Source organism: Lycorma delicatula, chromosome 3 (genome assembly GCF_047948215.1).
Source record: "Lycorma delicatula isolate Av1 chromosome 3, ASM4794821v1, whole genome shotgun sequence".
Lineage (NCBI taxonomy): Eukaryota > Metazoa > Arthropoda > Insecta > Hemiptera > Fulgoridae > Lycorma > Lycorma delicatula.
Window position 1 is genome coordinate 12,237,552 of NC_134457.1, and position 23,877 is coordinate 12,261,428.

General features: G+C 31.7%; 1 protein-coding gene across 4 annotated transcripts in view; it reads left to right on the top strand.

Moving 5' to 3' along the window:
• The window catches only part of LOC142321383 (uncharacterized), a 96,856-nt gene that overhangs the window by 52,748 nt on the left and 20,231 nt on the right, over positions 1–23,877 (top strand). For all 4 annotated transcript variants that reach the window (XM_075359416.1, XM_075359415.1, XM_075359414.1 and 1 more), the window contains 3 exons: positions 14,465–14,639; positions 15,616–15,834; positions 19,629–19,757. In XM_075359416.1, the coding sequence (XP_075215531.1) occupies positions 14,480–14,639; positions 15,616–15,834; positions 19,629–19,757 (508 nt within the window). In that variant the 5' untranslated portion in view covers positions 14,465–14,479. The remainder of the gene's footprint in view (positions 1–14,464; positions 14,640–15,615; positions 15,835–19,628; positions 19,758–23,877) is intronic.

The window sequence follows — 23,877 nt, forward strand, 5'->3', positions numbered from 1 at the left end:
TTGTTTGTTACGTTCTGTAACCAAACGGTAGACGGTGACATGATTTTAAATTTTTTTAGTTATTAAAAAAAAAAGCGTAAGTATCTCTAATATTTCATACCACGAGTACTAGAAGAGTAGCACGTGACTTTCCCGTTCCCTACTCGTTGAGCCGAATACAGAATCGGACACCATTTTTGTCATTCGATCAACTTTTGTAATAATTTCACCAAAAATTAATGTTTAAATCAGTCGAAGTACGACCGAATGATTTTTTTTAAATGTAACATTTATTACGACATTACAAAAAGGTGTAAGATTTGTAAAAAAAAAACTTCATTCGCGAACCAGGTTGTATTTTCGAGGGTTAAAAAACCCCATGAAAACGCTTTCGTGCTTTTAACACAATAGTTCAGTCTTTATTTATTAACTGTTCTATAATGTATATCCAACGAGTTAATTGTTAAACAAATATTTTGTTTAAAGGAGGAGAACGCCGTTCGAAGTGTAAGACCCTTTTTTTTCTATAAGATAATTTTTTTTAGATTTCTTTGAGAAGAGGAAATGAGGTAAACGCTAGTTTTAAGTTAAAAAAATTTTGTAAAAAATTAATTTTCTTAATTTATGTCCTTTGAAATGTTCTTTAAATTTATTTTCAAAGTATTATATGAAAAAAGTTTCGGTTCGGTTCAAAATTTCCAAAAAAATATTTGCAATCGCATTTCTTGAAATTATATTTGTACAAATAAAGAAAATCAATTCAAGGTGATAGGCTGAAGTAGAAAAGAATTTATTCTAAGCGATATATTTTTGTTTAAAGAAAGATAAAAATTAGTTTTATTGCACCCAATGAGGTGTGTGTTATTATTATTTATGTTTTTTTTTTTAAGTTCAAACTCACTTTTAGGTTTACTAATGTAGATGTAAATACTGCGTATATCTTTGTGCAGTAAAATTGTAATTTAAATCTACTGTTAAAACATAATTTTGAAAATTATCAAAATTCTGATTTTGTTTAACAAAATAAAACATCGATTATTATTATTAATATTTTAATTATTTTAAATGAACTATCAGAATGTAATGAAATTTACTATACGTTCCTGTTATCGGGTTACAAATAATAAATATATATATTCGTTAACCTCTTTGATGTAGCGAAGGTTTCTCCTCTATTATTCTCCGTTTAGTAGGTGACACGTCAGGTTGGCACCTCAAAGTTTTTTTTGTGTGAAACTTTTCTGCCGTAAGTAATTTTTACACGTGTACGTTGAATGAAATGCGATAAAAAAAAAGCATTGAATTTATTTCTAACGCTAAATTCCAAGTCCTTAATGTTATATGAATTTTCTTATAGTTATTTGATTTACTTGATTTAACTTTATGGTTTTGTACTTACTATTATTTCGCCTCTCAAGCGATGATGAAAATAGATTTATATGATGAAAATATATTTTGGGTTACCTTGACCGGGCAGTGGAGTTTATTATTAAAGAACTTTGGATCCGACTAATTTTTGAATTCGGCTGACCGATTTCACTTATTACTTTTGTATGGAAAAAATTATGTTACCATTTTTGCGTAATTAGCAGATTATTTTGTTAATTGAGGAATTTAACTGTGCAACAAAGTTTGTTTATATTATATTTTTACGATTTCGCTGATCTTTTAGTATGGTTATCTGAATTCTCACGCGGTGCTAGTTTCTTTCACCGCCGTAATGTGGACATCTACTTCGTCGAATCAAAATCGTAATGCATTTTAAATCCAAGATAGTTCCAAATACTGCCTTAGGTATTAAATAAATACTATGTACTGTATGTTATGTACTGTACTGGAATTTTTCTATTTTGTTAGTTTTTATATAATGAAGGTAGAATGTGATACGTAATAAATTTATCAAACGCTATTTTTACCGAATTCCCAATAGATTTTAATTTAATAAATAATTCAAAGGATAATTAGCCAAACCTGTTTTATTACAACGAAATTCATTTGTCATATACCTCGCATAGTTTACTCTTGGTTTACGAATTCTGTATGCGATTGTTTTAAATTTTATTTTATTCCAAAACCGTACCGAAAATTAACTACTAGTGAGCGAAATTACTTTCATATGTACAGGATGAGAGACTTAAAACCGAACCGACCCGGTTCGAACTGTAATTATTAGCGTCACTTTTAACATTGCTGCTACTACGAACTCCACTATTAATTGTTTATTTTATTACTCTCGTCTAGCGACGGGCATAATCGAATTGAGATATTAGTAGAATAGAATGATATAAATAATCGAACGGCTCATTTGAAATATGAATGTTACTTATTTTTTTCACAAGTACAAACATCGAATAAGATTAATTACTGTTGAATAATACTCTAATGTTTTGACTGTCTACGGCTTATTGGCGCCGCAATAATGCCACCCGAAAAATTATTTTCTGCAAATGCTGCGGTTTCATTTTAATTATATCATTCTCAATCAGTAGTTAATATTTTGATAACTGTTTTTTGTTAATATATCTTGCGTGTTAATTCGTACAATGTTATTTATTACTGTTTACTAAATTTACTTTTTATTCTTTGGTGATGGTATTTTTACGAAAAGAATTCACGTTCAAATTTTATTTGATTACTAGCATCCCACGTCGCGGGTTCGCCCGTACTATATGCGTAAAGAACTTCAAACATTTGGAATAGATTTTTAGTAATTACGTGTGGACTGTTGATCTCAAGATTTATCGCTATTCACAATTACTTGTTAAAAGTAAAATGTTAAGATAAAATTCAAATTCCAAATTCTCAGATTCAAATTTTTAATAATCATATCAACATAAGTCTTGCTCAGCTTTGTTTTCCTTCGGACGCCAGTTTGTGATATTAAAAAAAAAAAATATTTCTCAGGAGCGGGTAAACCTACATTAATTAAATTTATAGTTTTTTATTTTACAAAATAAAAATTTTGAAAACTTCAACCTTCAAAATGGCGGCCATCATAATTTTTATTCGTCAATATCTTTGTAATTGTTTGATAACATTTTTACTAATTACAAAATTTATTAAGCATTTTATTTTGAACAAAATGACACCTCACTTTTAAAATTCCGTTGACAAACAATCAAGTTGTAGCAGACAACCCGGGGCAGTACGCTTTTGGACCGTAATGGAAGCTGATAATTATTTTTTCTTTTTCTATTACATCCTTTAAATGTAATAAAAATTAATAACAAATAATGATAGTAAATTAATAAAAATTATCAACTTTTAATATTTTAAAAGCCCTCGTATCCCTTTTAAGTTATATGCTTGGAAATGTAAAAATTTTAAAAACATTTAATCAAAGACAAAATTATATTCGTATAGATAATGTAGTTTTAAATAGTTATTTCATTTAATTCTGCAGTCTAAACATTTTATTTGCCTTGCCTATGCGATTGAGATATATGGACGCACAATTAGAACGCATAGTCAAAAGACCAAGAGAATAAAAGAAACGAACAGATTTGTTAGTTGTTCATAATATTACTAGCTCACTCACTATCATCTCTCTCTTTCTAACATGAGTTACAAAACTGTTTTTTAATATACTGGACAGCTGTCGTTATTTGTCTATTAATAATGATTTATGTCTTTTGGTTGTCTGCGGTGTTTCTTTGTTTTTTAACGGTAATGTATTATACTACTGTAGTCTGCAGTTGCTTCATATCTTTCTTTTCTAATGTACTTAAATCAGTTATATTCTTTCTAATAAATACAATAACATTTCTTCAAAAATATCTTCACTTATTTGAATTATTAAAAAATCAACAATCATTTCTTTTTTTTTAAATATTTTTTTAATTTGAATATTTTTATATTTGAATTTATTAAATAAATCCCTTGTACCAGTTTAGTTAGTTACACTTTCTTTTTCATTCCTTTCTTTCCAAAAATAATATGATTCTAAATTATAATTTTCAATTATTATTAAATAATCAGATGTTTCACCATCTCTATTACGTACACACACATGTAATAATGCCTATGAAATTACATATAGTCTACTCATTTTTATAAGTACATAAAATTTTATTTCACTAATAATTTTTGATTTTTTTTTCATATTTTTTTATTATTATTGAATAATTATTTATTATAAAATTCTTTTTACAATCACGGGTTAATAATTATTAATAAATCAATATATTTAATTAAATAAAAATTAAAAAAAATGTTAAAAAATGGAAAAGGAGATGTCTGATCGAACCGATATGCCTTCCCGTTATAGATCCAGATATTTCATAAATTGAATTTTCATTTAGGTTTAACTCTAGAACCGATGGAAAAAGTATCACTTGTTATATTGAAAAGCTCTCGATGAACGCTTATTACTGCAGTTAAGAAAAAGTCCAAAATCAAATTTGTTTTGGATTTTGGTTTTTTGGATTCCTTAGATGTCAAAACCTGAAGATCGGCTGAAAACCACATATGCCCGAATAGGACCGATTATAATACTTTCCCTTGTAGAGCTACAGCTCTGCTATAGCACTACGTAGATGGGAAAGTGAAAACGCTAATATTGTGCAATATTAGCGTTTTCACTTTCCCATCTACTTAGTGCTATAGCAGGAGCGCATGAATATTTCCTACCGAGTTAAAGCAGTGTTTATAATCAATTGTTTCAAAATAGAAAGGAAAAAATTAACATGTAGCGTTGGACTGTTTGTCCCGGTTTCTTTTTACAACTGTAATGCATGTAAAGATAACAAAGCACAAGAGATACCGGTTAGAGCAGCCTTCTATGAGAGCAGTGATGTTTACTAAAAAGCCAGTCCGTGTATCGAGCGTAGTAAAAAATCCATTGTCAGCTAAATATTAGTTGAATTTTTTCTGCAGACTCGGCATGCTGATATGTTTGACTCGATGAAGAAGGCCGTAGGAAACATATCATTTCTCGCATTTTTTGGTAAATCTGGTACATGATTTTTATTGTTCTTGAGGATGGCTCTACTATTTTTAGAAGTAACTGGGATTCATTTCAGGTCATCTACAACTTTATGCCCTTATGGAATTTAATCGTACATAAGAACGCATAGTCATATTTGCTGTAAAATATTAAATCAAATATTATGGATGTGTAATAATATATATATGTACTGTCAGAAAAATAAAATAATTTAAAAATATTAATATTGGAAATTTCATTAATATTCATTAAGTTTTTTAGAAAAAATTGAAAACGCACATTTTGAATATCGACTTGGTTGAATCTAAAGATTTTTTCAAAAATCTAGTTATCGGTCATTCAGTAAAGTTTAAGTCAAATTTTGTATATATACTGAGCATCAGGAATGCTGAATATAATAATCGATGTGATGTAACATTTTTTACATGAAATTACAGGCAGTACATGCAAACAACATAGAAACCTGGCTGAAATGTGTTATTAAGCGTGTAAATAATACATCTTGATAGTATGAAACAATTCTGAGGCGGGTATCTTAGACCAGGTGAACAAAAATTCTGTTTCACTATTTACTAATTAGAAAAAAGTTAATAAAGAAAGGTTTTATTATGTCCAATTCACATCGGAAGAAGTGTTAAGAGTGTTGTCTTTCTGTTCTTATGAGTTCATACAGCGTTTAACCGATGAAGTACATATCTTTTATTTTTAATAAAGTTTCATTCTGATTTATAAAGTCAGAACAAATATTTAAAAGCTTGAAATTGTTCAGGTCATTTGTATTTAAAGGAAATACCGTGTTTTTTTGTTTAAAAAAAAAAATTAAAAATTGCAGGCTTCAAATTACACGAATGCGGTTGCTATTCAGTTTTTCCTTTGGTGGCTTAAACATTCATAAAAATTTTGATCGAGTTATTGTCTAGTTTAACCCTAACTTGCTCAAAAATCAGGATAACACAGATAAAGGCACCGGGGACTGATCAACTTGACTCGGATATTTTCTATCATATGTTGCTATTTTCTATCAGAGCCGCTTGGCAGGCTGTTCTCGGAGTGCCTAAGCTAGGGTTGCTTTTCGACTTGTTGGAAGGTGGCTTTGGTGAGGGTGCTCTTAAAATCAGGAAAGGATCCGAGTGAGATCAGCAGTTATCGACCCATCAGCCAAGTTGCTTGAAAGGCTGGTTGTGGAACGGCTCTGGAAAGCATCGATATGAACTCGCTTCTTAATCGAGGCCAGTACGGCTTCGTTAAAGGGGTTGGAACCAAGGATTGCATCTTAAATGCTCTTGCCGAAGTGGAAAGCGCCGACTGTAAATATGTTTTGGCAATTTTTACTGACATAGAGGCAGCATTTCCATCCTTATGTTGGAATTCTCTTTCTTTTTCCTGTTTAGCCTCCGGTAACTACCGTTCAGATAATACTTCAGAGGATGAATGAGGATGATATGTATGAGTGTAAATGAAGTGTAGTCTTGTACAGTCTCAGTTCGACCATACCCGAGATGTGTGGTTAATTGAAACCCTACCACCAAAGAACACCGGTATGTGTTGGAGTTCAGTCCTCTATGAGTTGGAACGCCGCAATGTTCCCGTAGCCCTGCAGGCCGTAGTGCGTGACTATTTGTATAAGCGTACGGCTCTGTTTAGAGATACGTACCTGGCTGTAGAAACGTCCGTCACCAGGGGAAGCCCGCAGGGTTCTGTTCTCGTTCACCTGCTGTGCAACCTGGTATTTGACGGATTTCTGAGACTGACATTCGCAGAAAGGGTCACGGCCCAGGCGACCCTCACATTAAGTATAAAGGCTGTGTGATCAGCCGAGTTAGAGTTCATAAGTACGTAAGTGTCTCTGATGCACAAGCTTAGGAGGATTGCTGGGAAGGATTACGGGCTATCGGGCCGTCATTTGTACACGGTGTACTGAGGTGTCTTCGAAAGTATGGTCTTTTATGCTGCGTCCGTTTGGGCCCATAGGTTGGACAGAAACAGAGCACTTATTCAGAATTTAATTAATAATAATTGTTTATTTAATCGGGTCGGTTCCAATCCGACTTCATCTCTTTTTTTAATTTAAATACATTGATTTATAAACAATTATTAACCTCTGATTGTAAAACAATTTTTACAATAAATAATAATTAAATAAAATAAAGAATATGAAAAAATATCCGAATTTATTAATGAAATAAAATTTTATTTACCTTTCATTCTAAAATATGTGTATATGTAATTTAATAGGCGTACAATTAGTCATGCGGTGTCCACAGTATTTTTTTTTCTTTTGACAATATTGGTGATGGGAGAATCGATCAAAGTTTAAAAATATCAAATTCTGGAATTTTTAAAAAAGTTTCTAGTTTATTTAAATCTTTATTAATAATATTACAATAAAAAATCATCATAATTCACCCCCACCCCTTAAAAAGAAACCTTAGATAACTTTTTGTTGTACATTTTTCAGTGAAATTTTCTTATTTCTTCCATTTAACATACTAAATGAACATAAACCTAATCGTTTTCTTGGGATGTGATTTTGGGGGTAGGAGAGCAGAAAAAGTAATAAAATAAAGATTTTTTTGAATTTTTTAATCTTTTTTCTTGAATCATTATTTTTTCACTATATAGAAATAATTAACCGGTGTCAGGAAAATATTAAAACAGCCTGACACCGGCCAAAAGCCGCAACTTCACATACATTCTTAAGAACAACAATCAAAATATACCAAGTTTAACTAGGAAACTTCAGGAGTGAAGCGGTTTCCTGTTTCCTTCTTCGTTAAAGCTGAACGAACAGCTTCTACTATATACCTGCGTTAAACTAAAATTCAGGTGATTATCAGCTCTACAAATGACATCTCTCCGTTCTCACTATGATCGCGGATGTAGTGAACATCATTACTATCAGAAAAAGTATTATCTGAATGATGGTTCTTGTACCTCGTTTGTTTTAAATGTGTTCAATGCCAAAAAAATATACTGTAGTAGATAATAAATATATTTAAAATTTAAAACATTCTGTAGTTTACTGTATTTACAACTAAAAGTAATAAAACGCAATAAATCCACGATGGAAAGGATTTTTCTTGGTTATAAAATTATATTTTCTTTTTTAATATTTATTTAATTTAAATAAGTATTCGGATATAACAAAAAATAGAAAGTAGTTTGTAAAAAAATATTCAAAATCTATTTGTTTATTCCACAATTTCTTTTTTCCTTATAGCTTTACAAAGAGAAAAAATGTAATTATTTTTCATAAAGTTAACGAAGATTCATTCCAGCGTAATAGAATTTAGAGTTATTATTCAAAAGCGATACCGGCAACAATTTATTATGCGTCTAATCTTTGTGATCATAAATAAAAATTAGATTATGCCGAATAAAATAATCGTAATTAAATAAAAATATATTTATATACATCAGTAATAAGCGTTGTAAATGCAATAGATAGAAATTTAAATTTAAAAAAATGAATTTATAATATGATACCTTGTAACCGGCCGCTACACTTCACTTTTCTTATTTTAAGTTTGGTATTATAAAAAAGATTTTAACTCAAGACTCGATGACATGAAGATTCAATGCTGTCAACCGTTAAAGAGTAACGTTTAGCGTTATAGAAACTTTTGCGAGAAAGAAAAATTAAAAGAAAAAAATTTTAATTTCAAAGTTTTTTAAACGGTGTTTCCGTACTTTTATTTAACGATAGTTTTCTGCATTGCTGTTACAATAAGTTCCCGATAATTGTTTTCTTACTTAAATTTATTTTATTTTTAGTCGCCTAGCAAAGGCGTATTTCTCTTTTCTTATAACGAGCCAAATTGGTTTTTATTCTAATTTCAATATAAATTTTCATTTGCCGTAGGAATCTGTAACCGGTTTTATTTTCTTTAAAGAATAATTTCCCACCGTCTTGACAAAATTAATTTTATTTTTAATATTTCCAATCTTAGAGATTAATTTGCTTAACGCGATCTCGTTAACGCTAAAATTACGTTTATTTATTTTTATTTTTTTCAGTGTCTGTATTCTTTTGTTTTACGAAAAGTGTAAGCCAGTTGTTTTTTGATTATTATTCTGTCCTTACAATCTTTTTAAAATGAAGATTGTTTGTAGAAAAAAATTTGGTCGATTTCCTTTCTACGTTCACGTATTAATGACCGTTTTAGTAATACCGTTGAACTCTCTGTGTTTAACTTCCCGACTAAAATTCTGTCGATGCTGAAACAGCATAGCTATAAACAAATAGTATAACGATTTGGGTTTTGGGGCTTTTGTAGATGCTGAAGTTTGTAACCGCCATTAGATAAAACAAATCAAAATATAAATTTCTGGAATTGTATGTTCGTAGCATACCTGTATTTTTATTAATTACTTCAGACCGACTCGACATAAACACTTGGAAAACGACTAAAAATGTTCTTTATGAGGTATTGATAGGATTAAATTTTTGAAAAACAAAGTCGAGGGAGGGCTAGTTTTCGTTATTTTTAATTTTTATATAGCGATTGTAGAAAATTGAGATTTAGTAGAATGAAAGTACGTATTAAATAAGTTTTAAATCGATCGGTTTAACGGTAGGAATATTCAACATCATTTCTAATCGGTTTTTGCCTTCTACCTCGTAAACGAAAACCAGTTTACCAAAAAACAATTGAAAGTTGCTACAAATAGTCGGTTGATTTTTCGTCTCCATTGGACCAGGGAGAATCAAACAATCCATTTTTTCGAATTATTTATTAATATTGCATCAGATTGAACCAACCGATTGAAAAAAATAATAATATTCCAGTAATAAACTTATTAAATCCCCGTAACATGGGGGCGCTGAGTAAAACTGAAATAGCTAAAATATAATTTTTTTTATACTTTCATTTTTGGAAATTGAAAGTCCAATTGTGTCTAGTATTAATGCGGGCAGAACGGGTAATTTTTAAAAATGTAACCTTAGGGGCTCCGATTTATGAATTTAATTACTTTTTCAACGTTTTTTTATAATTTTTGATGCGATTTTTTGAGATGACGGGCATCAACCCTTTGGTAATTTTTCTCTGTGAGAATGGAAATTTGAAGAGTATGAGTATCGCCATGTCTGAGAGGGGTTCGAATCCAGGACCTCCAGATGAAAGGCTGAGACGCTACCTACCACTCCGCCACGGAGATGTGCATTTATCTGTTTTATTTATTCTGAAACTTATTTTATACCGATTTTTTTTTTGTCTTCAGTCATTTGATTGGTTTGATGCAGCTCTCCAAGATTCCCTATCTAGTGCTAGTCGTTTCATTTCAGTATACCCTCTACATCCTACATCCCCAACAATTTGTTTTACATATTCCAAACGTGGTCTGCCTACACATACCGATTATATTCTAGAAAAGGTATAATTTTTATGATAAATAAACGATTTAGTATTCATTAACAAAAATATTACATTTACTTATAATATTTTCTAGTCGATTTTTATAATAATTTTATCATATAGCCATATATATTATTTATCCTATTAAATCGTGTAATTTTTTTTAACCGGGACATAATCGAATCTTAGAAATTAAAAAAATTCCGCTTTCTAGCACGCCGGAAGGCTGAGGTATATTTCACCGGTGCTAAGTAACGGATAAAAAAGATTTCCATCTTAAAGTTAAGACAAATTTCAAATTTACTCGATACGACAATGGTTGCATGTGAAAAAAATATTCATGTTTTACGTATGACAAACTCCACCTTACAATTCCAGCAATATTTTGGTCATTTCTTGCTGTAAGGGTTGGTCATATCAAAAATTGTTTCAGACAAAAGTTTTAGGTAATGTTTAAAGGACTAACAACCACTTTAAACCGATTCGATACTGTGCTTATTAAGGAAGGTATGAATTTTTTGTCTTCAGAACCCCATTTTTTTCCAACCCCTGGGCCAATGGTTGGAGATATCAAAAAAGTTTACTTAGATAAGTTTTAGGTCCTTAGCCAAAGCCACCGGGTTGGTCTAGTGGTGAACGCATCTTCCCAAATCAGTTGATTTGGAAGTCGAGAGTTCCAGCATTCAAGTCCTAGTAAAGCCAGTTATTTTTACATGGATTTGAATAATACCGGTGTTCTTTGGTGGTTGGGTTTCAATTAACCACACATCTCAAGAATGGTCGAACTGAGACTGTACAAGACTACACTTTATTTACACTCAAACATATCATCCTCTGAAGTATTATCTGAACTGTAGTTACCAGAGGCTAAACAGGAAAAAGAAAGAAAAAGTGATGGAAACCTAACCTAACACTTAACTTTTATCTTCTTCCTGTTTCTGTTTTTCCTACTTGATTATAACATCGAAAGCCACCTTTATTATTTCTGACCTTTTTTAAGTTTTAGAACGCAGCAACACATCGAACAAAATCTTATACAGTTCCTCTTTGTCTTCAAACAAAATAATGAATCTAGTTATACCGTATTCACAACCACCACAAAGAAAAGGATTCACATCAGAACCAGACTCCCATCACTACACAGACTGATTACAGCATCTTTTGTTAATCCATAACCGAATGTGGACATTGCCCTTTTCATTATCAATTGCTCATTCACATTATCTACCAACATTCCGGAAAATTTTTTCTCTTTATGTTCAGTCTAACATAACATATTGCAATATGGGAAAAATTGAGATTGGGGGAATAATTGCTCCGAGTTACTGAAAGGATATTTTTCCCATATTGCCTAGATATCAAAATCAGTTAATAAATATATGAAATATAGTCAATTTCATCTTTCTTTGTTGTTTATAAATAAAGGATTATACTTACCAGCATGTTTTTTCAACTCAGAATGACTGTGAGACCCTCCTGGATCAAAGTATGAAGGAGAAAATCTTTTATCTAATTTTAATTAAAAATTAGATGCAACAATTTTGTTTACATTCAAGAATGAAGATGTAGATGCACACCTAATTTCTCTTATTACGTGTACACACAACTTTTGCATTGTACCCTTTTTTCCTCAATCCAGTTATTCATTAGCGATTGATCTTTTAACAGTAATAAGTAAATTATAATTCTAAATAGTTTTTGGTCAATTGTGTAACTACGAAACCGAATTAAGATCTTTTTATTTTAATGATTTTTCCACAATTAGAATTAAGTCTCGATTCGGCGCTATTTTTTTTTAATCTTATGAATCACAAATTATTAAAATACATTTAACTTTTTGTACTGTCCAGACAATCTCTTTTAATGAGTGAATGAAGTATTATGTAAATTTAAATATTTTCATTATGTTTTAAAAAATGAGACTCTTAGTTCCTCTGAAATGGAAAAAAATACCAACAAGTTCTAAATGTTTAAAAGCAGGTTTGGACAGCTGGTTACCCATACAAGATCAAAGTCTATGCGATACAGTGTCAGTACTGTGTTTAATTAGCAATAAGTTTTGTTAGTTATGGTCCCTGTTCAGATGCTAAACCATTCTGAGGAAAGAAGTTAGCATTAGGTTAAGGTTAGGAATAAGAGTTAGAGGTTTTGTGGAAAGAGAAATAAACCATAAATTAACCTTAATAGTCATTGATAATATCTGTGCTCTTTCCCAAGGTCAGTTGTAACCATCACTAATAGCATGGAATGTTTGGTATAGTCTCTATATGTAGCGACTATATTGTTGTTTAAACGTAAATTGAGCCAAGTGTCCCAAATAAGAGATGCTGTTAAGTATTGGTTAGTAATTTATCCCTAATCTCTCGCCACAAAAGTAAAACAAACACATTGTATTCAATAAAATTAATGATCCAATATCTTATTGCTATGTATTTTCCAAACCAGACATATTTATTAATTATTGAATTCTTAGAAAATAACAAACATCATTCAGCTTTTTTATTTTAAATTCAAATTATAAAAAGTTACTTCTCATTTAGACTAACCTTTATGTATGTTTGGCCTTCCTATTAATCAGAATTAAATTTTGCTATTATACACACAATGAAAATTTAATGTTAGTAAGTTAATTAGTCACCATATTTAAATAGAAATTGTAATTGATTTTTCAGTTGATATTATTCTTCCTGGGATATAGAGGAATAGTAAATCACCCCTCTCATCCTCTTTTGTTTTCTATGTAAAATTTGATTATATATTAAAGAAAGGTGAATTATTACATTTTTTTTTAATTGTGACTGTCAAAAGTGTAATTAATACTGTGCTAAAATCTAAAATTTTTTGTCCATTAATTAATTAAACTGCCTTAGAAAATGAAATATTCTGTAAGATTATATATTCTATTTTTTACTGAAATGATGACTCTGCCAGTAAAAGTATATACATATTTACAAGTAGGTACTATAACCATAATGGTTATCAGTCATAAATTAACCTATCAAGCAGACTTACAGGTAATATTCGGCCCTACATTTGACACATTTATTTTGTTTATCATAGGGGACTTTTTTGTTTTATAATGGGGAACTTTATGATTAGTGTTATTTTCTCCTAGAGAATTCCATTCTGATGGTGCCTCTTATTTCTCTGGTGTTTTATATGAAAGATTGAGAAATAGTGTAAAAAAACAACCTTATATATATATATATATATATATATATATAGAGAGAGAGAGAGAGAGAGAGAGAGAGAAGAAAGATGAAATTGATACAAAAATAATATATGGAGGTTGGCAAGAAAGTAATTTCAGTTTTCACAGATAGCTAGCTTTATGTTTGTTTTGAAGGACTTCTGTCAGTTTTATAATCTTTTCTTTTGGCATTTGGTAGCTGTCACTTTTAGCATATTTTAGAAGCAAATTGCATATCATTTTGTTTGCACTTGTTGGTTTATGTTCAATTTTAATGTGGAGTGCAAAAATGAACATTTTCAACTTATTTTCCTTTTTATTTCTGTAAATGTAAGAAAACTGTTGTTTTCTTTCCAAGACAGTTCAAGGTCTCACATATCTTTGGTAACTCATGGAAAATTACTGGAGCTTGGTTGGAAAGTGATATCTCAACCTTCATATACTCCTGATTTCACACAATCAGATTACCATTTATTTCAATGTTTGCAAAACTCTTTGAATAGTAAGACTTTCGCTAATGATGATTACCTGAAATCATACTCTGTTCGTGTGATAAGGATCAGAAGTTCTATGAGCACAGAAGTCAGCAGAAAGATGGCAAAATGTTATTGTACAAAATAGATGAAATATAATTAAGTTCATTCTTTGTTTAAAAAATTGAGTTTTACTTCACATTGCATTACCAAAATTATTTTTTTGCTAACCCAATACTTCTGCACAAACAGCCTTAGTTATCAGATAATATTAACTACCTTAAATTATATTTTTATTAAAAATATTTATTTAGTGTTATTTTAATGTAATAATCATATAAAATTTTACTATTCTATTATGTTGTAATTATCTTGACTATTATATATAAGTTACTATTTTATTAACAGTTTAAAACGTGAACAGCTGCTGTGTATATAATCAAGTTGCTCTGGTTAATGTACTGTTAACATGAATATTTAATATTTAAATTTATTACAATATTTATTTTTCTGTATGCAGGTTACATTTGTGATAATGAAAGTTATTGAAGAAAGAGCATCAGTAATAGATAAAAACAATGACAGTAATGGAAAAAATGGTCACTTGAGTAAAACTATAACTAATATTGATATAGAAACAGCTACTCCAATTACTCAGCAAAGTGATGGTGATAAAAGTAGTAGCAGTGGAAAAGGTATTCTTTTTAATTTGTTGTCATTTGATGGTTTATTTCATTTGTTTTTTATGGAATAATTATTTCTATTACAAATAATTTATGTTGAACTCATATTTAATATGCAATTTTTCTGATTGTAATGTCTTTTTTCTTCTACAAAATCATATATGTATAGTGAATATTCCCTACCCTGAAATAATTACAGTTTTAAGTAAATAATAACAATGCAACTTTGAATACAAAGACTTACTCTTGGATGTTGGTAACAAGAGTTTAATGTAGAGTTGTTGGACCAGCCACATTGTGATCACAGTTTTGCTGTTTGCATTATTATGTTTACACATCTTAGATTGTGTCATTTTTTGTTACTTTTAGTTGCATTTCATTATGTTTGGTATCATATTTATATTTTTTTCTTATTGTTGATACAGTGGCTGGCTGATATGTAATGCACCCTGAAACATAACAGGAGAACGAAATGTTGAATAAAGCAATGCCACATTGTTTCATTGCTCCACTATTAACATTTCAAATTTTTTTGACCCACACCCTGTAATTTTCTGTCATGTCACCATTGTTATGGAGTCAAGTATATCTGTTATGTCAGCACTTCTAAAACATTGTGTAGTGATAGTTTTTTATAGCAGAAAAAGTGATCGTTGGTTAGATTCATCATTGTCTAAAAGCCATTTATGGTGATGAAACTGTTGAACAAAGTACTGTGACTAGATGGGTAATACCATTTTGTGCTTCAGAAGCTGATAAAGAAATATTGAGAATGAACTTAGTAATAAATAGTGACTATGTGGAAAAATAAATTTTTGTAGAAAATAAAATGTACTTTTATGCCATATTTGTTTCATATGATAAGCTGCATATTTGAATTATGACTTCTTTTCATTTGCGAGCTATGAGCATTACATTTCAGCCATCCCTTGTTAAAAAACTGACATTTATTAGCATCTTTACTTCTTTTTTTTTTTTGTTTATTTAGGTTCTCATAAATCAGTAGTTGGGACAGGAAAAAGAAAACTAATTAATAGGTCTCATACATCCAGTGGAGGTGAATGCGATTCTCATGATGTTACTAGCAGCAGTAACAGTCATTTATCATCTATTGGTTATGTCAGTGGAGATAAACACATCAGTCATCCGTGGTCAAGGAATTGTGTTCCAGATGAATATAGCCCACATTCAAATAAAGAATATAATAGTAAGTTAATATTGCATCTGTCATATATAAGTAAAATATTTTTATAAGAATGTTTAATCCATTCAGCCCAATAGGATCTCATAAAAGCTTCTGTTCTTTATTGAGTGGTTGCAGAATATCGTGGATTAGCCCTTTTACAATTTGAAATATTTTTCTTATTTTCAGTATACTGTCTTTAGAGTCAAAGTTTTAACTTACTATAATTTTCTCATACAATCTAAGATTGTGTAAACTCACCAGGTTGGTCTAGTGGTAAACTCATCACAAATCAGCTGATTTCAAAGTCAAAAGTTCTAAGGTTCAAATCCTAGTAAAGGCAGTTACCTTTTTAGAGATTTGAATACTAGGTTGTGGATACTGGTGTTCGTTTGTGGTTGGGTTTCAATTAACCACACATCTCAGGATTGGTTGACCTGATACTGTTCTGAATTACACTTCATTTACATTCATATATCATCCTCATTCATCCTCTGAAGTAATACCTTATGGTGGTTCCAGAGGCTAAACAGAAAATAAAGTCTAAGATTGTGTGTCCATCCTTGAGTTGATAGACTATTTTTCATATTCTAAAAATTCTGTATTATTCCCTTACATAAATTTCAAGCTTACATGTGACTTAATCGTTAAAAAAATGTGTGGTTAAAGCTTTTGATTGATTTTAAACACTTCATTTTAATTAAAAATCTAAGAATGCTTTGCCTCTTTAAATATACTAGGGCTGTTTTTTTTCAACCTCCAACTGTGTATCTAAGTAAACAGGAGATAGGTGGGAGCCAGGTCTGTGCGTTGTGTGGTTGTGCTGCCCCCCCCCCCCAGTACCTTTACCTTTGCCGGCTCTGTTTCTTACTCATTACGATAATGAGGGGAAGGATTTTTAATGTATATCATTACTGGCGATGAGACTTTGATCAAGTAAGGCAATCCAGAAACCAAAGAACAGTTTAAGCAGTAGATGCACACTTCTCCAAACAAGCTGAAAAATTTCAGACACATGAGCAATAGGAAAACAATGACTAGTTTTTTTTGGGACCATAAAGGTGCCTTGTTGGTGGACTTAATGAACCAGAGGACAATAATTACAAAGGAAGTTTATTGTGAATATTTACGTTGCCTTCACAGAGCGATCCAGACCTAGCACCTAGCGATTTTCACCTTTTTTCAAGAATTGAAGGCATGGCTGGGCGGACAACATTCTGTCATCAACAAAGAACTGCAGGAGGCTGTCAAGACGTATCTTATCTCACTGGTGGCAGACTTATTTCAAGAGGGCATCAGAGAGCTGGTGTCACGATATGACAAATGCCTCAATCATTTTGACAATTATGTAGAAAAGTAAGTTAGATACTACTCAACTTTTTTTTTTATATCATAAAATCAATTAATTATTTACAAGTTTTACTTTCCCTTTCTAGATAGCGCTATAGCAGAGCTATAGTTCTACAATGATATTGTAATCGGTTGAATTTGGGCATATGCGGTTTTCACCGGATCTTGACATTTTGACACCTAAGGAATCCAAAAAACCGAATGCAAATTTACCAGATGTTAATGTTTGTATATATGTGTGGGTATGTTGGTATTAGCCTCCAAATCACCTTATATCTCCAGGACTAGTGGACCGATTTTGATCAAAATTGATATCTGGGGATTGATGCCATTAAATTTTCAACTTAAAAAGTGAAAGAGGTGAAGCTATAGAGCAAGGTCAACCTCAGTATCGTGCAATTTCACCTAATGAAGGTCATATTTTTCTTAAAAAAATTACATTTTCTTAAAATGTTTTAACATTTGTTAAAAAAAATAACAATATTTGCAGCAAAGAAATTTTTCAAAATTACCTTTCCACCCCAAAAAATTCTCTAAACTACTGGCTAAGCGAGCATATCCACTTTAGCCACCATTGGCTAAGTGGATATGCTCTGTATTGACAGGGGGTATATAGTGCTAATGTTACAATCCGCTAACTTGGAAGCGGATTGTAACATTTTTCTCTTGTCCTTTTGGACCAGGAAATTAAAAATTCCACAGGGTTGCTGACAAAATTATTTTTTACACTGTAAATAGTAATTTATTTTACTTAATTTAATTAATATTTCAAAGGTTGGTAGCACTGACATACAGCTGTTGTAGTCATCTGCTATGATGTCACAGGTGAGTGGTAAAATGAGTAATATTGAAAGTGTAAAAAAAAGTTACTCGGTTTGGCTTGGTCTCAAAATTGATCGCCGATGGTTGCGATTGTCGGCGATCGCCACCAGATGTGGTGGCGCCACAACATCTGGTGTACCACCACATCTGTGCAAATTATATATGGTGTGCATAGGCGCTTTAGTTAGAATCATTGAATTAAATAACGAAAAGATATTATATTTAAAAAAAGTGATAAATATTTTAAATCAGGTTGTGTGTGTGTGTGTGTGTGTAAGCTGTGCATCAGAAACAACCCACACTTGCAGGACTTTGCCAGAACGCAGTTTTAGCCACGGAATGGGAAAAGTCCTACAACTGTGTTTTTCAGCTTTTTTCTATTATTTTATTTTATATCTCTTTATTATCCTTTTTTTAGTTTGATTTTTTTGTTATTATATATATTTTTGTCCAAAATAGAAATGTTTTTTGTATAAGGATAAAATAAGTACTTGTGATTTTAATGTAGTAGTAAATACATAAATTGTGTGTGCACGTGTGTGTGTGTTGGAAAAATTCCAGGAAAGAAGGTAGAATTAGTTGTGAAAGCAATAGTGTTGAGTAAGGTAGTTGCAGTTTATGAAATAAATAAAAAAATTTCAAAGGCCCTTTGTATAAAAGTAACTATGTCGCATTGCATTCAGGCATTCTAAAGGGAGTGGTTATTTATATTGATAAGAAGTAGGAAAAATAATTTAAAATTATCAGTTTATTAATGAGAACCTAATAATAACAATAGATAGATAGCATGATCATCACCTGGCTGTAATAGATGGATCTGCTCTTCAAGAAGATAAATTTTCTCCTAAAGAGACTAAATAAATCTGTTTCATATTCCTACTCTCATGATTTGAGCTCTGAAAGAAAAAAAAATTGATGTTTTGTTTTTTTGTACATTTAGTAACACGTAGACTAAACTTAATTACTTTTACAATATTTAATAATGGTCAATTATTTTGCTTCCTAAAATTAAAATTTGTATAAAGATTAATATAGATTATGTAATTTTTGAAAATTTACAAACACTAAATCAGCCCTCATGCGAGATCAATTTACAAACACTAAACCAGCCGTCATGCAAGATCACATATTATTAGTTTTTACGATTTAATTGTCATTAAGCAACACAATGATGTACTCTAATTAGAGTAGAGTGTTTTGATTTTATAAAGTATTAGTGGTTTTTATATTTCTATTTGTATTTTAATCCAGATCGGATGATATTTCATTTAAATTCTGAATAAAACATCACATTTTGATTTTGGAATTTCTTGTAACTTCAATGAATGTAGGAGGAAAGAAGAATCTTGGAGTAGGCAGTGTGTAATATTTCAACATATAGAAAAAGTCTTCTTCTTTTCCAAATTGTTTATCATTTTATCTCTCTTTTAATTTTTATTTAAAAAATTATAAGTTGGTATTTAAAAAGAGTTGTAGGTATATATTTTAATTGCAGTTGTGTGGGAATGTATAATTGAATGTGTTAACATGGTTATCTGAGTTATTTTGCATGCTTTTTGAACTTTGATTTGTATTTTAGAGTAATTGATCATTGGTATTTACCCCTTTTAATAAAACATTTAATTCAATTGTTTGCTTTTTTTCAGATGTAACATATAAAAATGGTAATAGTAGTGAAATTGATGGTAGAATACTGACAAGTACTTATCATACCTCTATTACCGCTGCTTTAAATGATCTTAAAGATGATATAATGCATAGCAAAAAAATCAGTAGTAAGTTACTCTAAAGTTTATTTGTTATAAATTATTATGTTACTGTGGTGCAAATTTTTTTATTTTTTTGAAATTCCTCCACTGAGACAGTAAGAGTAAGACTCGCTTTGACAAAAACATCTTAAACTTAACTTTTAAGACTTTGAGGGTTGGTGTCCCCCATAGCCCTAGTCTGTGTAACTTTTCTTCCTACTACACCCCAAGCTGCTGAATACTTTACACCCTACACACACCATACCAAGAATACTATGCAAATTACAACATAATCCTTACACTGCAACACAATCTGTTGCACAGTTCCTTCTTAGTCACATTTGATGGTGCTGTGAACTGCAACCGTAAACCTACATGGAGACTATTGTGCTGATGGGTGGATGATCTCAAACATTGTCCTCTGGGCACCAAGGTGATCCCAGTTGTATGCTGTCCTTGCTCCAGTAAATTCATGCTCTGTTGGAGTGGTCTGTTGAATTGTTGGTCCTGATGGGAACAAAATTTCGATTTCAAAAAAATTTTTGGTTCTTTTTGGTCCACTTCAAAAAAAAAAACAAAATCGGGAATTTTAAAAGACTTCCACAACCTTGTCAGGTGAAGATTCACAGTAGGTCTGAAACGTTTCTGAACTAAATTTCTGTAGTTGATACAAGTAGTGGCATCTCTTGGACCGGCAAGGAACTGTGTAGTACAATGTCTGATGAGTGTGTGTATAAAATTTCATCTTGTTTCGTCACTCCAGTCTTCAGTTATATATTGAATCGTGTACGTTGTGTTCATGTGACTTTGTGCAAGCTCGTGTCATGGAACAGAGAAGCGCGATAAAATTTTGTGTTCGACTTCAAAAATCTACTTGAAAGTAATTCTATGTTTGATACAGCAAGCATTCGGTGATGAACCTGTTTCTTGTACTACTACATACACATAGTGGAAGTGGTTAAGACAGTAGAGAGTTGTTGGATGTTGACGAACAAAGCGGGAGGCCATCAACAGCTGTTCATAACAAAAATTTTGCAAAAGCACTTGTGCTCTTGCTCGAACAACCACATCTTTCCCTTCGGGCCATAGCAGAAGAGCTAAATAATGGTAAAGATGCGGTATGTACGTTCTAACAGAAAAAATGAACTGCTGAAAGGTGTACTCTAATTTAGTTTCACACTTCTCGACTGAAAAACAAAAACAGGTGCATCTTTCTTGCACTCAGCACTTTGTTGAAACTGCCAATAGCAACCTGAATATTTTGCAAACAATTGTAATTGGGATGAAAGCTGGTGCTTCATGTGTGATCCGCAAATGAAGCATCAATCTGCTGTTTCATTGAGTCCTGGAGTACAAAGACTAGTGAAAGTCAGGTAGCAAAACTCAAGAGTGAAAACGATGTTGATTGCATTCTTCAACTCAAAGGACCTTGTCATGAATTTGTCCCAACTGGTGAAACTGTGAATTCTAAATTCTATTTGGAAGTAATTAAACGTCTGATGTATCGCATTTGTTGAATTTGGCCTGAATACCAGGATCTGGGGCGTTGGGCTGTGTTGCACAACAATGCCCCAGCACACATGGCAACAGTTTTAACATGTTATTACACTGCAAATCAAATCACCCCTACCCTATTTACCTGACTTGGCTCCAGCTGATTATTTTCTGTTCCCAAAACTCAAGTTGAAAATGGAAAGGCCGCTTTTTTGATGACTCTCCAGCCATCCAACAGGCTTGCACCGAGCAGTTGAAGGCAATCCCACAAAGTGACTTCTCCAGAGCGTTTGACGGGCTCTACCGGCGCTGCAACAATTGTGTAACTAGAGAAGGGTTCTATATAGAGGGCTGATGTGAGGAAATTCATTTATCTTTAAATCTGTATTTTTATTTAATTTAGTTCAGGAACTTTTCTGACATACTGTGTATGTCAAGAAATAAATAAATGAAAATTTTAATAGTGCTAAATTTTCTAGTGTATGGTTTCTTGTAGTGAAATGTAACAATTAATGTAAATCCTTTACTAATGTTTCTTCCTTCCTATTAAATGAGTGCATCATTATAGCTCGTGGTTCTCTGAAATCTATTAAACTTAGGAGTGCCTTGCTGATTGAGGTAATTAATATTAAAAAGAGTAGGAAACTTTTAACCCTTATTACCCTTGATAGTGGAAGCCCATAAGACAAAATTTCAGCTAGGGTGTAATCTTTTTCTGTGACTTTGCTGACATTGGAGTTATCAGAAGAGTTTTCACTGCAGTCAGTCACATTGTGTATAGGATTGAGGTGTTGATGTGCCAACTTGCTCACTTATTCTAACTTTTCCTGTTCCAACCATTCCTGCGAGAATAAGAATTGGCTACCTTTCTATCTGTGTGGACCAAACCCAAGAGACTGCTTTCAGTGCAGGGTTTTGGTCACAACAAAATTGATTGCATGAGGGAACAAATTTGTGTGCCTTCAGCTGTATGGGACATGAAGATAGCACATGCACTAAAGTAGAAAAATGTATTAATTGTAAAGATTCACACTTGGCAAAGTCTCAAGAAAGCCCCCTTTACAAGGAAGAAAAGGTGTTACTGAAGATTTATAGTGAGCAGAAATTGTCAATTCCTGTGTTATCTGGAATACAGAAAATCCTTCAGCATGAAGAATGCTGAACAATCAGGTGTTAGTTTTGTCTCAGCTCTGTGTAACAATGTTCAAAAGAGAATGAATACACATTGTGCAAAGAACTGACTAAAATGACCCAGCATAGTTGGACCAAGTAAAATCCCTCACATTTGCTATTATAGCATTAAGTACGGGCAAGAAAAAATATACTTCTGTCCAAAAGACTGTTAGTGGTTTACTGAAAGCCACTTCAGTCACTACACCACCAAATAAAATTCCTGTTGCGCCAATTTTTCAGGAAACTACCAAGATCTGTATGAAGGCATGTATGAAGTATTAACACGTTCGCTGCTTCTCGCAATCACTAGTGTGAACTCCCGTGCTGATTTTTTTTTTTTAGTAAAGCTACTCTACTGTTATGGACTAAATACTACCTGACATTTTTAAAATGATTTTCGGTATAGTAATGCGTATTATCGAGATTATATAACTCACACGGGAGCCGCGTGACCAGCCCGGCCCTTGAAATCAATGTATGTTTGCTAATGGTATGCTAGTCACACGACTCCCGCGTGAGTGTAAAAACAACTGGTTATACGTAATTATTTCCAGAATTCTATTCGAATCTTTCTTTTGATAAATTAGTGGTTCTTGGTGAATTAAAAAAATAAGTTGAAAGTTAAAATATTTTATTATAATTTGCGTATATTTTTTTTATAATTTGTATTTACATAAAATTAATTTCAAACATCTTACAACTAAAATTCATTTATAATGCTCTAAAAGATAATTACATTTGTACATACATAAAAAAAAAATCGTAAACTACTTATACTTATGGTATAACCTAAAACATGGGTCCAAACAAAGACCCATGTCTTTGGAGGATTCATCAGAATCCTCCAAATCCTCGATAATTTTCTGAATTTCTTCTTCTGTGTACACCCTTTTCGGTTCAGCCGATCGGCGTTTTTTTGGTTCAGGACCCCTAGAAGTTGATGGTTCATTATCAGCCATGTCTGAAAGGAAAGTAAAAGTAAAAAAAAATAAGCAAAAATCTGGCTGTGCAATTTATTATGTGCTAAAATTAAAAATCTTGACGTGTGAAAGGATGCTATTTTTTTTTTTTGCCACATACTGTATTTATTATGATAAAAACTACAATTAGATAAGTGTTATGAGAAGAAATTACCTTTATGTTGTTGAAGAAAGAAGAGCTGGAGCAGAAAACACAAAGCCAACTTTGATCACAAAAAAAATGCAAAAAAATTAACACAAATTCGCTACGACTTTCACAGTGCAAAGGTAGGACACTAACTAAGTGCGTCATAAGGTTGGGATGTTATACCTGCAGCCGGCAAGGGAGGGGAGACCAAGGAATGGAATAGTCCCTCTCACGCGGGAGCCGTGTGGCCCGGCTGCAGGGGACAACCACACTCACGCGGGAGCCGCGTGATACGCAGTGGACGTGTTAAAGCATCTAATGATATTTTTCATGGAATGTTTGTGGTTTCCTTTCTCATCGTGAGGATGTCAAA